This window comes from Phacochoerus africanus, chromosome X, assembly GCF_016906955.1.
Source record: "Phacochoerus africanus isolate WHEZ1 chromosome X, ROS_Pafr_v1, whole genome shotgun sequence".
Taxonomy (NCBI): domain Eukaryota; kingdom Metazoa; phylum Chordata; class Mammalia; order Artiodactyla; family Suidae; genus Phacochoerus; species Phacochoerus africanus.
The window spans coordinates 106,256,502-106,273,943 of NC_062560.1; the positions used below are offsets into that span (position 1 = coordinate 106,256,502).

Genomic DNA, 17,442 nt, shown 5'->3' on the forward strand with positions numbered 1-17,442 from the left:
CTTGCATAAGGAAAAAAATATGTTGTTCCATATGAAACTAACAGCTTAATATCTGGATAATAGGAATTATATCTCAAAGGTTAGGTTCTTTGGAGAAAATACTAAGGGACAGGGAAAAAACTGCAAGCATGTTTCTGGGTCTATTGATTTTTGAAAGATTAATAGATTAGTGTTTTAACTTGAGCACAGGAATAAAGATAACCGGGAGACAGAAAATGTTCTTCACAAATGTTTTAGATCTTCTCACTGCACTGATTTCTTAGGAGAAACTCAACCTCTTCTAACTCATTAGCATCTGCATTATCAAAACTGGGCTTTGGTGGACAAATATCATGAAAGGTTCACCTGTCAAATTTGCCCAATGAATCTGTGAGTGGCAAAACAGTGTCATGACTTAAAATATTTTTTTCCTCTAATTTAACAAATACTTTGTCTTTTGAAGATGTAAGATCAGTGGAGTTTTTCTCCAGGGGGAAAATTATCAGTGCATTTTTACTGCCTTTCTGATTACTTTAGAAGAAAGTTTTTGATAATCGTATGGCTGGAATACCATTTTCTACTGACAAAGGGTCTTTGGAACCAAGTAAAAATAGAACATAATTGTTATAAAGAGCAGATGGTATATCTATTAACAGTAAACACATCTTCCTAAACATATGGTTGAGCAGGTTAACTAAAGGATAAAGTGGTTAAGAGTTGTATAGAAAACTGACAGCTGTAAAATATTTTTCCTTCTTTAAAAAACAGGTGTTTTTGGAAAATTCACATAGTAAATACTATGTCTATGAGTTGTTTACCTTTAGGGCTCTAAAACTGCTGAAGAGCTCAGCTTTATTCACACAAAGGGTCATGGGGAATGAATTCACCCCCCAAAATGACAAGCGTGAGCTGCCTCTGATTAACTAGGGTAAAAGGGAATAAGAGTGTGTGTAGATATTGTATTAAATAGAACATGCTGTAAAAGGCTGAGCACAGTGAAAGAGCCATTGTGATGATTTTTAAACTAAACAATTCTAAAGAAAAGGGTTTGAATGAACCAAGTTATTATCCTTAAGACTCTTTTCTACTTTTAGGTTATATTTCAAAATATTAATGGTTCTAGAATCAGTTATTCTAAAGAAGAAACTGGATTTATGCTAGTTTTTCTATTTAAAAAGGTTTTTTTGTTTGTTTTGTTTTTTGCTTTTTCTTTTCTAATAGGACTTGAATTAACAGGGCTTCTCTTGCTTATTCTCTTCTTCACTGAGGTTGTTCATCAATGTAGCCTCAGTAATAGTATTATCCTGTTGAAAGCATATAAAAAGAAGCATGGCAAGTATCCTAAAATAACAACAAATAATGGAGCATTGAAAAAAAATTTTAATCAGCATTTAAAAAAACATTACTGACAACAACAATATAAACCATTTTCATCGAGACTTATCCTGAGTAATGACCTGAAAGCAGAATGAACAATAAGCTTAAATAACATCTGTATCACTTTCATCACTGATTGTGTTTTTCTGGAATTATACATTAATTCAAAATAATAGCCAAGGCAGCTTACCAATTGCCGTAGTTAACACAAATACTTGCTCCATCTTTTTTCCATCATTGTAAAATGCCAGATACCAAGGCCCTTGGTCCATATACTCTATGAAACCTGTTTCCTGCAGTGAGGTTAAGATCAGGTTCCGAGGGGAGTGCTGGGTGTCATCAGAGCTCTTGGAGTCCTGTTTGACCAGTTGTTTTCCATCCATTAATTTTACAAAATCAAACTGAAACAAATATGAACACAAATATGAGTTGCTACTTTTGCTTCTAGGCTGATAAACATCTCTAACTTCAGTTGTACTACGTCATACTTCTTTGCTTCGAAGGTGAGTGAAGTGAAAGAGAAGCCTATTTATTCTTAAGTATATTTAAACCCCAAAGCATGTTATAATTCTGAAAAAAATCCTCTGCTATATTTAAAAATGTTATAAACCTTCAGTCTTAGAGTATTAAAAATAATTGTTTAACAATACATAAACCAAGAAATACACAAATTCTTATTTTGTATTATGCAAAAGAATCTTGACATTTTACTAAAAGCATCTGATAGAAGATACTTGAAAACAAGCATTCCCCTTGAAATGTTACCACGGCATTCTTTACAAATTAAAAAAGCATTTTACAGTTTAAAAAATTTGAGAATATTCATCATAATTTACTACCTTTGTGGTAACATATTTAAATATTCAAAGGCCCTTTGAAGATCCTTTTGTTTCCTAATCAGTGGACAAACACATGGCACATGTATCATTGGATAATTTCTTTTCTTTTTATGGCTGTGCCTGTGGCATATGGAAGTTCCTGGGCTAGCTGTTGAATTGGAGCTGCAGCTGCAGGCTTCTGCCACAGCCACAGCCACATTGGATCTTTAACCTACTGAGCGAGGCCAGGGATCAAACCCACATCCTCATGGATACTATGCCAGGGTTCTTAATCCACTGAGCTACAAGGGGAACTCAAATTTTTTAAGAGTCACATTTGAATGGTATTCTAATTCTCTGTCTATTCTGACCCAGAGGTAAGGTTTTGACTATAGTTATATCTGTCAAAAAAAAAAAAAAAGAAAAGAGAGAAAGCTGCAGATGTTTATGACTTGTTATGCTACTTCTTAGATGGAACAGGGCCTCAAATGGGTTCATATAAGGAAGAAATAAAGGAAAGAAATTGAAATGAGGTGGCAAAGGTTACAGAAGGGTACTGTAAACCATAGAGATTTATGTATTTGAGTTATTATTAAAAATAACAAGGGAAATTTTCTACCTGCAAGACAAAACATGCCATTTTGAGTCATTTCCCTATTGATTTGCATTATTTTATTGGGACAACAGGTCAGGAATGTACGGAACCAGGAAAGGAGGTGTGGGCACCAAAACTAAGTAACATGAGGGGGCTGGGAAGGCTCTGTTCCACGAAGCAAAACTCAAGTTGCAAGAATATTTTCCTAAACTCCCTTTTTTGAATCTGCTCTGCTAAATGCTATTCCTTATTTCTCAATACCATTTTTTTTATTCCCTTCTGGATATTTGCTCATTACAAAGATCGTCTGCTTTCACCTTTGACTCCCATATACTTTGCAAGTCACAAAACCTCAACTATTCATACCACCATTCTCTAAAAGGGTCAATAAATACCTATAATATCAAATACCTGAGTGTGTGTAGGTGGAATGTTTCTTCTGCCATAAATTCCCAGCAGAGAGTCCTTGGCTAAAGAAATATTGAATTTCAGATATATAGGATGGTGGATAGTAATCTGGAAACGCCAGAATAAGCCAGGTGGAATGGTCTGCATGACCTGTGCACCAATGTCAACTTCTCCGGTGTCTATTGCCCGTCCCTTCTGAAACACTGGTTTTGAAAGTAAAGAAAATTATACATAATATTAATCTTAGTTTATTTAGCAATGCTTTTTAGATTTTCAAGAACAGATATATAAAAAAGTCTTATTCTGCTTTTTTTCCTCCTTGCCCCATTCATCTTTTAAGAACAGACTCAACTTGAATATCCTCCAAGGAGCCTTCTCTAACTAATCACTATATCAGTCTCTCCTTCCTCTAAACTACTATTGCATTTATTTCCATCATTTGAGTCATTTTGACCATTATTTATTGAGCTTTGTCTTGGCAGGTGTAAGAGATACAAAGATGAGTAAAATACAGTTCTTGCTCTCAAGTAACTCTGAATATAAGAGAGAAAAATAGGACAAGTACCCAAATATCCACATTGTGAAGAAGCATACCTGTGCTCGGTAGGCAAAGAAAGGAAAGGTATTTGGTCGGAGGATACTCATCATTCCTAGCTGTCTATCCTCTTTATATTCCTTTATTTTTCTTCTTAGCACTTGTCGCCACGTAACATACCATGTTTTACTTATTTATTGTTTATTACCTGTTTTCTCCTGATAGTATGTAAGCCCCATGAGGCTGTGGCTATTTTGTTTATTGCTTTATCCCCCGTATCTACAATAATGTAGGCAAATTGTATGTGAGCAGTACATATTTATTCAATGAATGAATGAACGAACTAACGAATGAATGAATCAGAAAAGTGTATTTATGGGAAGAGGTACTAAAGATGGGCCTTGAAGGATGGAAAGGATTTCAACAGAGTGATTGGGAAGGATTTTCCTTGTGAAATGAACAGCTTGAACCAAAACAAAGTGGGAAACTGTAAAGCTAAGGTGTAGAGTATGTGTAGATAGAGATAGGGTGGGAGGGAAAGGACGACATTATATTCTGTAGCACCTTGAGAAACAGTCCTGAATAGTTTACTTAGTAAAGAATGGAAATCTATTAAAGGTTTTTAGGAAGAGGTGAGAGGTTTGGGTACATTAGAAAGGCTAATCATGAGGCAGAAGGTATGATGCTTTAGAGCAGGAAGACACAAGAATGATATAGGAATTATGGGGCAATAATTCAGGTGAATGACACGAAGGTCTAAATTTAGGGTGGTCCAACAGCTCGAGTGGAAAAAATACATTCCAGTCAACTGTAAAATTAACAAGTGGGACTACATCAAACTAAAGAGATTCTGCACAGCAAAGGAAACAATAAGTAAATTGGAATGGCAACCTAGAAAATGGGAGAAAATATTCACAAACTACATACAGCCTTCCCTCAGTACCTGTAGGGGATTGGTTTCAGGACCCTCATGGATCCTAAAATCTATAGATGCCCAAGTTCCTTATATAAAATGGCAAAGTATCTGTATATAAACTATGCTTAAGCTCCCATGTACTTTAAATCATCTCTAGATTGCTTATAATACTTAATACAATATAAATGCTATGTAAATAGTTGCTAGCTTGCGGCAAATTCAGGTTTTGATTTTTGGGACTTTCTGGAAAGTTTTTCCCTGAATATTTTTGATCCAGGGTTGGTTGACTCTGTAGAATAGGAACCTGAGAATATGGAAGGCTGAATGAATCTGTTAGAGCATTAATACCCAAAATATATAAAGAACTCATACAACTAAGTAGCAAAAAAACCAAAAACCAAAAATCAAATAATCCAATTAAAAATGGACAAAGGACTTGATTATATATTTTTCCAAAGAAGACATATTAATGGCCAATAAGTACATGAAAGATGATTAACAACACTAAACATTGGGAGAAATGCAAATCAAAACCACAATTAGATATCACCTTACACCTGTTAGGCTGGATATTATAAAAAAGACAAGAGATATAAAATGTTAGTGAGGATGAAGAGGAAAGAAAACCCTTGTGCACAGTTGGTGGGAATGCAGAATGGTACTGCAATTTTTGAAAACTGTATGTAGCTTCCTTAAAAAACTCAAAATAGAACTACCATATAAACTAGCATTCCTACTCCTGGGTATATATCCAAAGGAATTGAAATCAGGATCTCAAAGAGATATCTGCACCTCCTACATTCATTGTAGTATTATTCACAATAGCCAAGATATGGAAACAACCTAAATGTTCATCAATAGATGAATGGATTAAGATGTGGAATATATATACAATGGAATATTATTCAGTCATAAAAAAGAAAGAAATCCTGCCATTTGCAACAACATGGATGAATCTGAAGGGCATTATGCTAAGTTAAATAAGGCACACAGAAAAAAAGTCAATTTCATAGAAACAGAGAATAGAATGGTAGTTGCCAGGGCTGGAGGGAGGGTGAAATAGGGTAATGTAGGTCAAAGGGTACAAATTTTCATTTATGAGAAGTTTTGAGGATCTAATGTACAACATGGTGGCTATAGTTAATACTATGGTATTGTATACTTGAAAGTTGCTGTGAGTAAATCTTAAGCATTTTTAGTACACACACACACACACACACACACACACACACGCGCGTTGATTATGTAAATTATGTGAGGTGATGAATGTTTAATTACTCTGATCTTGGTAATTCTACAATATATATGTGTATCAAATCATCAGATTGTACACCTTAAATATATAAATCACATTTGTCAACTATTCCTTAATAAGGTGATAAAAAAATCATATATTATCTGCAAAGTATAAAACTGGATTATCCTAAAGAATGATAAAAGTATCAATTAACTTCAGATTATTATAAATTAAAAAAATCATATTGTAATTTCAAGCATAAACACTAAAAATAAAAATGTATTTTTTGAACTAGCAAAGATAAAATAATACTGAAATAAGAATAACTGTTTTTATTTGATATGAAGGCAAGATAGGGAAAACAGACTAGATGGGTCAATTAGAAAACAAAAGGAGGAGTTCCTGTGGTGGCACAGCAGAAATGGATCCAACAACTAGGAACCATGAGGTTGTGGGTTCGATCTGTGGCTTCACTCAGTGGGTTAAGGATCTGGAGTTGCCATGAGCTGTGGTGTAGGTAGCAGACATGGCTCAGATCTGGCATTGCTGTGGCTCTGACGTAGGCTGGCAGCTACAGCTCAATTCAACCCCTAGCCTGGGAACCTCTATATGCCACAGGTGAGGCCCTAAAAAGACAAAAAGACCAAAAAAAAAAAAAAGGAGATGGAAGATAAGTTTTATATATCTATAGTTAAAAATAAAGAGTAATGAAGTAAACACTTGTGTTAAAAGGTTAAGAACCATCATTCTGAATTAATAAGTAAAATCTAATTACACGTTTCTTACAAAAATATATATCTAAAATACAGATTTATAATAATAAAACAAGTCATTTCCTCAGAAGGAAAAGAAAAAGATAAAAGGAACAAGGCAATGTAAAGGCAAATTCTATTGCAGTGCTTCTCAAACTTGTATTGTGTATGAGGGGTCCTGTTAAACTGCAAATTCTGATTCAGTAGGTCTGAGGTCATATATTTCTCACAAGTTCCCAAGTAATGCTCATGCTTCATGGTCCACAGCCCACATGCTAAGAAGCAAGGTTCTGAGGACCCTGGGAACCTAGGCGTGGGGGATAAGAGGGAGGGGGTCAAAACTGTGAGTTTGAGTGACTTAGTGACAGTAGCAAAACCAGGAAACCTAGGAGTTGGTTAGTGTGAGAGGATGTTAATGTGAGAGGATGGACAATTAGATCTTTATTATTTCTTGCCACATTTTCTAAAAATTTCTGAAGTGTTAGTTTCATATTAAGTTTCTGTGGGATTCTCTGTTACGTGGTGGTGGGGAGGGATGGGATTGAAAAAGAGGGGCAAGAATTAGTTTGCCTTGATTTTGAGCGAGGAGGATTGTATCTCAGGAGGGCAAGTTCAATTTGGCCTTGTTTTACACTGTCTTTATATTTTTCAGCCATCAACTCTTTTTCCACACCAAACACAGTTTAAAAACACACATGGTCTCTGTCCTTTGTGTTCACCCACTATAAAATTAACAGCCCATTAAGAAACACACCTGCAGTGGCTTTATTCAAGAGGCCAATGCCTTGCCGCTTTTAACTCCCTAAAATACCTCCATTATTGCTTTTTGTGTTAAGGCCAAGAGTAATAACTATTTTAAGAATGTTCACTGTTAACTGTTAATAATAGATTTCAAATGTAGATTTGAACATAATTATGTATTACAGGACATAATTTTGTGGAATTGACATTTATAATAAAATACGCCCCTTGAGATGATAAATGACCAACTGAAGACCTTATTTTTCACTGGAAGTTACTTTTTTCCGTGTGAGGCAGAACAGTTTGGTCTGTGAAGGGTTGATTATACATTTAACACTTAAGGTCCTGGATTGGACAAATGTCTTTAGTGAGCAGTAATTAACAGACTGTGTTTATGTGGCCACTTCTGTTCTAAACTTAATGTTCAGTTTGTTCAACTGCTATCCTCACTGGGGCTTTTACCACTTCTTAAAATGCATCATTTGGTCATACAAACAACATTTATAAATATAAGTCAATTTAAAGTGTTTTAGGTTCAGCAAACACCATTTTAAAGGTGCAATGAAGAGTCACCAATGATCATAGATGCTGTCGTTTGTAAAAAATCAGGACAAAACTGGCTGATGGACAATTAGCCTTTGCATATGAGACTTACCAAATGCTACACCATCTTTTCCTTCTGTACTTTATAGCATCATATATTGCATAATAAGGCTAATTAAATGTTACTAAAAAAAAACTCATGAAGTTGTGTTGTTGGAGTTTCTGTGTTATAAGCATCACAAAATATCCAGAGCCTATATCCATGTTATTTATAAAAATGATTTTAAAAGAAGATGATCCTGTAAGAGCTTGCATCACAGTTAAGACAAGGTAGGTAAAGAGATAGGACAATGTGACTGAACACGTAGACTATTAATTTAAATAAAAATAGCAAAGCAAGCTTTCTGCAATGATTTGGTATTAGAGAAATTCTCACAGCTTGCAGAAGGAAAATTTCTCAGCTCCTAACCTTTCAGAGCTTAGCGAATCAGAAAGGAATATATCTCCTTGTTAGTAATTACTTCACTAAATAGACTTCTCCACTTTCACTTCTCTCAAAAGTAGTTATGGATTACAATGTAGTGATTACTGGTTAATTTATTATTTCATTATTTTTCTTAATGTCACTCAAAGGGGGAAACTAAAGAGAAGGAAATTACATGCATAAAAAAACAATATGGAATGTGATTTCAAGATGAAATTCTACATCAATATAGGTAAGTGGAATAATTTTGGTCAAACTTAACATTGACTCCGATCCTTCATTCACAGACTGTCAGTGAAAGAGTTAATGCACTGCATTAAGGTACAGATTTGCAGTATTCCTGTTATAATCATCATTTAATCACTTATTTTCCTGAAGCATATCAGGAGGCCCAATATCATACTCTCCAGTCACAGGCACTTCCTTGCACAAATCCAAGATGAAGTGGAGAGAGCCACAGATTATATCAAGCTGTGAAGTACTATAGTTATCACAGTTTCACCAATATCCATCAATTTAGTTTGCGCTAAACACTCTCTTTATAGGTTGCAACACAGGCATCAATTGCTGAGTAGGAAAAAACAATGGCAGATAAGCAGGGTGGAACGATGGCAAACTGATGGTCTCCTAGTAGTTCAAAAGGAAAAGGTCAAGCTACCTGGAGGATAAATATGGAGGCCTGCAATTGCTGCCAGAAACCATGTGTAGTGGTTGTATCTACAAAACCAAAGCTTCATTCAGACACATACCTGAATACTAATAACATGATTATAATAGTATTGTCCTTATAAGATGGGGGTAAATAGCTAAATTCTGGACATGTATATACATTTATCTTTTTCTACTTAACATAGGTAGACTGCATTCCATGATTCTGTTCAAAACTCAGTGGAACTTTAGTAGAAGATACTGACACATGGTTACTGAAAAGATTCCACCATCCCAGGTCCTTGTGGGTTAAAGGCTGTGGTTGTGTCTGTAACAGTAATCTTAGAAATCTTTTAAAGACATTTTCAAATTCCATAAAAAGTATCCAAGCTAAAAATTTACTGCTTTAACTAGATGGAATGTTGTCCAAAAATATGAAAAAAATATGCTGTTAAGATTCTATTTCCCCTTCACTTCATCCAGAGCACATTAAAAGACACAATCAAATGGCTTTGGTGTGGCCTTTCACCTGAATTAGTCCTAGTGTGTGTCTCATGACTTAAGTACCATTTTATTTGTGTTTCTTCAAATATAATAATTATTTCACAGTAACAAGTCTGTGTGAAATTTAGAGTATCAGTGCTTGAAGTAAAATGGGGAGGTGAAATCAACCTCTATTCCTTGTGATCAAAAGCTGTTAGGGGATGAAAAGGAGACAGTGAAAAACCTATCCTGTCCATCTATGTAGCTTTGTATAATTTTCCTTTATATGAACTGTTGAAGAAAAATATGTATTCAGCTCTCACTACTTCGGGGACACATTTTTCATTTTGTGTATTACACATGTCTTTTATATCATTATACCCAGGAGTCGGTAGTAGAAAGAAAAGGAAGAATGAACCCTGTACATAGTAGGCAATTGGTAAATACTATTTCCATGAATTAATAAAATAGTAATATTGATAATTTATTTAGAACTGTTGACCATTTTATTTTGACATTTGGTACAAAGTTTGGTGGGAAGAAGAAATAAAATACATCTACACACACACGGCTTTGGGAATTAACCATGAATAAAATATGTTCAGAAATAAAATACCTCTGCCTTACTGACAATAATAATAGATAGCTGATTGTGTAGAAAAGTCCATTAACTAATGTTACACTTGAAAAATACATTACTGTATAAGTATAAAAAGTTATGTCCAAAAACTGAAAGACTTCAGATTCCAATTCAGCTTCTCTAGGATTGCATATATCTTCTCAGACAGAAGTAAAATAGCATTGTTAAAACTTACCTTTAATTAAAGGACTATAAATCTATTTTCTGAACATATACAAGCTTTATTCATAATAGTGAAAAAGGTGAAAATCCACAAAAGATCAACTAATGAATGGATAAACAAAATATGTTATACCCATAAAATGAGTATTATTCAGCCATAAAAACGAGCACGTATTGGTACACACTACAATATGGACAAACCTTGAAAACTTTATGTTAAGTGAAGAAGCCAGAAAGAAAAGGCTATACATTATAACTACATTTATATGAAATGTACAATAGGCAAGTCAATAGAGACAGAAAGTAGATTAGTGGTAGCCAGGGACTGGGGAGAGGTGGGAATAGGAAATGACTGCCAGTGCCTATGAGATTTCCTTTGGGCATGATGAAAATGTTCTAGAATTAAACAGTAGTAATGGCTATGCAAATCTGAATATATTAAGAATTGCTTATTTATATATTTTAACCTTTTCTTTTTTTTAATTTTTTGGCCATGCTTATGTCATGCAGAAGCGGACTGGGATTGAACCCCCACCACAGCTGTGACGACGCCAGATCCTTAACCTGCTGCAGCACAGGAGAACTGAATTATATACTTTAAAACAGTGAATTATATAAGATGTAAATTACAGTTAGCTTTCATATCCGTGGTTTTCACATCCATGGATTCAACTACCAGCTTATCAAAAAATATTCAGAAAAAAATAATTCCAGGGGGTTCCACAAACAAATCTTGAATTTATTACACTCAAATTTACAATTATTTTCATAGCATTTACATTGTTTTAGGATTATAAGGAATCTAGAGATGATTTAAGATCTACAGAAGGATGTGTGCAGGTTATATGCAAATGCTACACCATTTTATATAAGGGACTTGAGCATCTGCAGATTTTGGTATATGCGTGGATCCTGGAACCAATCCCCTGTGGATACCAAAGGATGACTGTATATGGATATACATATTCCTGTCACTTAAAAAATTCTACTCAAACAACTGTATATCTCAACAAAGCTGTTTTAAAAATATGTTTAGAAGATATAAATTGGCATGCAGAACCTACACATATATAAAAACTATCACACAATGTCATAAGAGTTTTGACGTGTTTCCAAGGGATATTAGAAGGTCACCCACTACCTAGAAGCTGAACTGTCTCCTGGCCAGTACTTTTATGGCACATAATTGCTAGGGCACAGCAGGGATGCCTATTTTCTATATTTCATACAATGTTTGATGTTTGTTAAATGTAGGTTACTATGGTCACATCCTTTGGGACTTTTGGGATGGTGGCAGTAGGGCAGGTCATAGCTCATTTTATCCAGCTTCCCATTTTGTATCTCACCATGTAAGTCCCCAGTGGACAGGGTAGTAATGTCTGTCTAAAATCTTGACATCTATCTATTGGTCATTTAATAAAGACAATTATATCATGATTCATCTATCCCATAGTTGAGAGTAATGGGGGAGTTATATATTGTCTTGTGCCAGGTCTTGGGAAAGAACAACCAGAACAGGCACCAGTTCTCATGGATTGCCATATTGCGACAGACATTGATATCTTTTAGGAATCCAGAAAATCTATCTATATGTCAAGTTAAAATGTTTCTACACAAATAAAACAAATCACAGAGAGTAATAATAATAATAATAGTAATCATAATAGACGATAGCATCTATTGAACATATTTCTGTCCTCTTTTTGAACTCCTACCTCTTAGTTCCACAACCTCAAGTCTTTTTCGAAAAAAAAAAAAAAAAGAGAGAGAGAGAGACAAAGAAAAGAGTTCCCATGTGGCACACTGAGTTAAGGATATGTGTTGTCACTGCAGTAGCTGTGACGCAGTTTCAATCCCTGGTTTTGTAAATTCCACATGCCACAGGTGTGGTAAAAAAAAAAGTCTCTTTTACACACAGTGTCATTCAATTGTTGTCAGTTTACCCTTGAGGCTCCTCCCTCCTCTTCTTTCCTCTTGAGAGACTTTGGTCCCTTTACCATCTCCTTTCTTATTAGCATCCTTAATGTCTCCCTCTCTATTGGTTTTTTCTTCTATTTCTTTCTTTCTTTTTTTGGCTGTACCTGCGGCATGCAGGGGTTCCAAGGCCAGGGATTGATCCCGTGACACAACAGTGACAACAACAGATAATTAATCACTAGGCTACCAGGAACTCCTGGTTTCTTGTTCTTTGTATTCAAACTACTATGCGTCTCTCTTCTTTAATAACAAAAAAATAATAAAAATAAAATGATCCAGCTGCCCCTCCATCTAGTTATCATACCATTTATCTCCTTCCTTTCCATGCCAAACTGCCTCTATCTGCTGCCTCTATTGCTTCATTACCCATTTACCACTTAAGCTATTACCACCTGCATTTCCCCCTTACTCCTCTATTATTACATCTTCCTAAATATGCACTCTTTAAGGTTAACTAGGATTGATTTTTCTTATTTCTTGTTTTTTCTCAAGGCCCAGCTCAAACTTCTTCTGTAATAGCAATCACCTTTTCATCTTCTTTAAACCTCTTAGTCACCTAACCATCTTATTTCTATTTCTGTACAACAGTTGGTTGCATGTTATTTTGCACTGCCTATGTATATATGCATGTTTCTTCCAGATCTATTTTTCCAGGAGCAAAAGCTATGTCTTCTGCTTCATTTGTTAACTTTCCACAGTACTTACTAGCGTTAAAATAGCACCTTGATTCATAATAGCATTAAAAGTCATGAGTTTCTATTCCATGTTTCTGAATAATTTCTCATCCTTTATTACTATTTTAACGGTGGGTTTGAGGTGGTCAAGAATCTCTTAAAATTCAACTTTTTACACTTATTCTGCCCTCTCACTGAACCATTGGCAATGGGAAGATGGTATCTGTGTGCAGTTCTGATGAAGATACTGTTGCTAAGATAAAAAATGGAAATAGGAAAAGCCAACTAAAATGACTAAAGGAGCTACAAGTAGAGTACGAAAGTAAAACCAAAGACTCTTAGTATTAGAAAGGAAAAGGCTAAAAAAGGATTTTTGATTATTATCTATGAGATCACCAAAATTACACACAGGAAAGAATGCAGACTAGTGCATTAGATCCTGAAACTCTAGCACTTTAGCTTCAAAAGTAAATTTTACATTCTAGAGTTACTTTTGACTTCACGAAAAAGCTAGTAAATGTTTGAACTTCCTGCAAAAATAATGCAGGATGAAATATATAAATGGATGCTCAACAGGATTAGATTACACATGGCTGATAAATTTCTACAATGGACTGCTTCTCCTAAAGAACTAAGATGTTATAAACACGTTACAGGAAGATGTCTTAGCTTTCGAAGGACTACTCCAGGAGGATAAATATGTCATTCTATAGCATACCACTTAGTGCCCTTGTCAGATGTAGACTATTGGGCTAGAGGGACCAAAAGGCAGACACATTTCATATGGCATCACAGAAAAGGTGTTTAAAAGCAAGTTAAAAAAAAAGGAAAATGAGGATTTTTTAAAATGAAACATTAAACTATATGACCAAGAACATTTAACATGAATTTTTTATACTGTAAATAAGTTTGCTTTTTAGCATAGTGCACCCTTTCCATAAATCTATTTTAGAAGTCAGGTCTCCAGTATGCTTTAGAAAAGCTTTTGTTAAAACTGAAGTATATTGATAAAGTGATTTAATATAGTTGAAAACAGGCTGCAGCACTCTAGCTGGGCCCCCTGAAACCTTGTGTTAGAGAAACATCTATATAGCATTATAGGAAAAATTTACTGTAATTTGCCATCAATCTTTAAAAATAATAATGTTATGCTCCCAACACTGTTGTCTCTGTTAGTGCATTACTACTATTTTATTCATGTGGTTTGTTGTGCTCATATGAATTATTCCCAATTCTACAACAATGTCCTAGCCTCTAATATCCTTTGACTAAAAGATGCTGAAACTACGGGTTGACTCAAAGGGCATCTGAGTGCATTTTAATATCCACATGTCCTATGAATGAATACTGAAGAAACATAGAATAATACTGCAGGACTGTGTTCCATCTGAATGCACAATGATTACCTGGGTGGGGTTGGTACAGTTTTTTTACTTTGGTACCACAAAATAAATATTTACCTACTGACTGGGTCTGTGAAATAAATATCAGTGTAAGTCTAAGTAAATTTAGAAATCAACCTGTTATTCAGGGTCCACAACCGTCATTGCATAAATTGTTTCCAAATGTAACTATGCCATAGGTCAAAAGAAAACAAAACAAAGTCCCAAAACAAGCATCACACACACACACACACACACACACCTCTTCAGCTAAATTTGCAATGAAAGGAGGTCAATAAAGGTGCATCTTGTGCTGCTGTTTAACTTTCAATTACCAAGGGTACTTGCATGTGTGAGTAAATGTGTTCTGCTTTGAGGAGGGAGTGCTTACTGAACCTAGATCTTTGGTATGAAATGTAAAATCTGCAGAGTACTCGGAGGGAGAGGAGAGAGAACAAGATGGCAGAGTAAGAGGAAATGGAGCTCAACTCCCCCCATGAACACATCCAAAATACATCAACACGTGGAACAATCCTCATGGAAAACTAAATAGACACTGGCAAAAGGACTCCTGCACCACTAAGTCTGTAGGAAAGATACACATTAATTGTGTAGGAAGGGGAAAAAATTGATATGGTTGGGACTTGTGCCATGGGGAGGGGACTCAGAGGTAAAGGGAGATTATATGGGCAGACAGCTGGCTAGACCCCAAGGCAGTGTCGAGAAAGGTCTGCTCTAGCAGCTGCCAGGTTTTATGCAACTGCCTCACCACATGTCCTAGCTCAAGGTGAGCAACTGCTCTTGTCCCGCTCACTCCATGCCACAGGGCACCACTAGCTCTGGGGACTAGATTCACCAATGCAATGCTACAGCAGCCCAGACCTGGGGCAGAACCTAGGTGGGGTGGCAGTGGCCATTATTGGCACTTACTCAAGCAGCACCCAATAAGCAACCCAGAAATCTGACAGCAGCCACTCCACTATAGCTTACCTCCTAATATATACAGGCCCTACCTGCCCTGTGGAACTATTCCACAACAGGGTGTGGGCAGCAGAGATAGTGTGCTGTAGTCAGTTGTGAGAGACAAAAAGGGACTCTAGGCAGAGCTGCAGATACCTACACAGGCAGCACATGAGACTTCTGTCCACACATGTGCCCCATGTACTTCAGCACTCCCCTCCTCTGGGGCAAAGGTCCCAGTGAGAGGGAAAAATCACACATTTAAAAGGAATAGAAAATGTAATAAAGTTCATTGAGTAATAAAAATAAATAAATAAATAAATAAATAAATGGAACAGAGGCAGCTCAAGCCCAAACCTCAGGCCTTCTGCTTCAGCCACTTGGGATCAGACCTGCCCCAGACAGGGTGGTGAGGACCACTAAGCAAAGAGGAAGTCCCACTTCAGAGCCTAGGCAGCTCTAGCTCCTCCATCTCCAGCCCTCACTTCTACCAAGCTGATAGCTGCCAGCACACCCTGAGGAAAAATGTGATTTGCATCCACATCAAATACAGCCCTCCCATCAAATCTGTATAGAGATGCTCCCAAATAAGGACCCCCTTCGAGACCACTACAGGTAATTGTTTCACCTAAATTCATAGAGGCAGAGAAAGTTAAGGAAATTAAAATGAAGAATAACTACTCTCATTTTAAAGAGCAAGAGAAAAGCCCTGAAAAACTGAATAATGAAATAAACAATTTATCAGATAAAGAATTCAAAACATTGGTATAGAAATGTTAGGTGAATTAGGGAAAAGAACTGATCTAAACAACAAACATTTTACAGAGAACTATAAAATATAAAATATAAAAAAGACCCAATCACAAATGAATAATTCAATAGCTTAAATAAAAAATATACTAGAAGAAATGAATAGCAAACTAAGTGATACAGAAGAAAGCATAAGAGGCCTGGAAGATAGAATAATGGAAATCAACCAAACAGAACAGCAAGAAGAAAAATAAATTTAAAAAAATCAAAGCAATTTAAGAGATCTCTAAGATAACATTAAGTGTTCCAATATTTGTACTATAAGGGTTCCAAAAGGATAAGAAAGAGAAAAGGGATTGAAAATGTATTTGAGGAAATTATGCCTGAAAACTTCCCAAACCTGGAGAAAGGAACAGATATCCAGGTACAGGAAGCACAGAGGGTGCAAACTAGGTGAACCCAAACAGACCCACACCAAGATACATCATAAATAAAATGGCTAAAGGTAAAGAGAGAATTCCAAAGGCAGCAATAGAAAACCAAAGAGTCATACGTAAAGGAATCCTCATAAGGCTATTAGCTGATTTCTCTGCAGAAACTATGCAGGTCAGAAGGGAGTGGCATGATAAACTCAAAGTCCTGAAGGGAAAGACCTGCAGCCTAGGTTTACTCTATCCAGCAAGATTATCATTTAGAATAGAAGGAAAACAAATAATAAAATGGAAATAAGTATACACCTATCAATAATTTCTTTAAATGTCAACAGACTAAATGCTCTGATCCAAAGACATAGGATTGCTGATTAGTTTATAAAAAAATTCAGCTTCTGCATGCCAACAAATTGTGCAACCTGTAAGAAACAAATTTCTAAAAAGACACAATCTGCAAGTACTGAATCAAGAAGAATCAGACAAAATGAACAAGTGAAATTGAACTTGTAATTAAAAAAAAACTCTTAGCAAACAAAGTCCAGGACCAGATGGTTTTGCAGCAAAAATGAATCTGACTAGGAACCATGAGGCTGCGTGTTTGATCCTGGCCTCACTCAGTAGGTTAAGGATCTGGTGTTGCCTTGAGCTGTGGTGTAGGTTGCAGACGTGGCTTGGATCTGGCATTGCTGTGGCTGTGGCATAGGCCAGTGGCTACAGCTCTGATTTGACCCCTAGCCTGGGAACTTCCATATGCCATGGATGCGGCCCTTAAAAAAGAAAAAAAAAAAGAATTAATACCTGTATTTTTCAAACTATTAAAAAAATTGAAGAGGATGGAACACAAATTCATTGCACAAGACACTATTTCCCTGATGCTAAAACCAGACAAAAACACTACAAAAAAAGAAAAAACTATTAAGTCATTATCTTTGATGAATATGGATACAAAT

General features: G+C 35.7%; 1 protein-coding gene across 1 annotated transcript in view; it reads right to left on the reverse strand.

Moving 5' to 3' along the window:
* Positions 1 to 17,442, reverse strand: part of LOC125118205 (teneurin-1) — a 353,178-nt gene that overhangs the window by 248,652 nt on the left and 87,084 nt on the right. Inside the window, exons 4-5 of the mRNA XM_047764372.1 lie at positions 3,181 to 3,380; positions 1,547 to 1,757 (exon numbers count right to left, since the gene is read on the reverse strand). Of these exons, the coding sequence (XP_047620328.1) occupies positions 1,547 to 1,757; positions 3,181 to 3,380 (411 nt within the window). The remainder of the gene's footprint in view (positions 1 to 1,546; positions 1,758 to 3,180; positions 3,381 to 17,442) is intronic.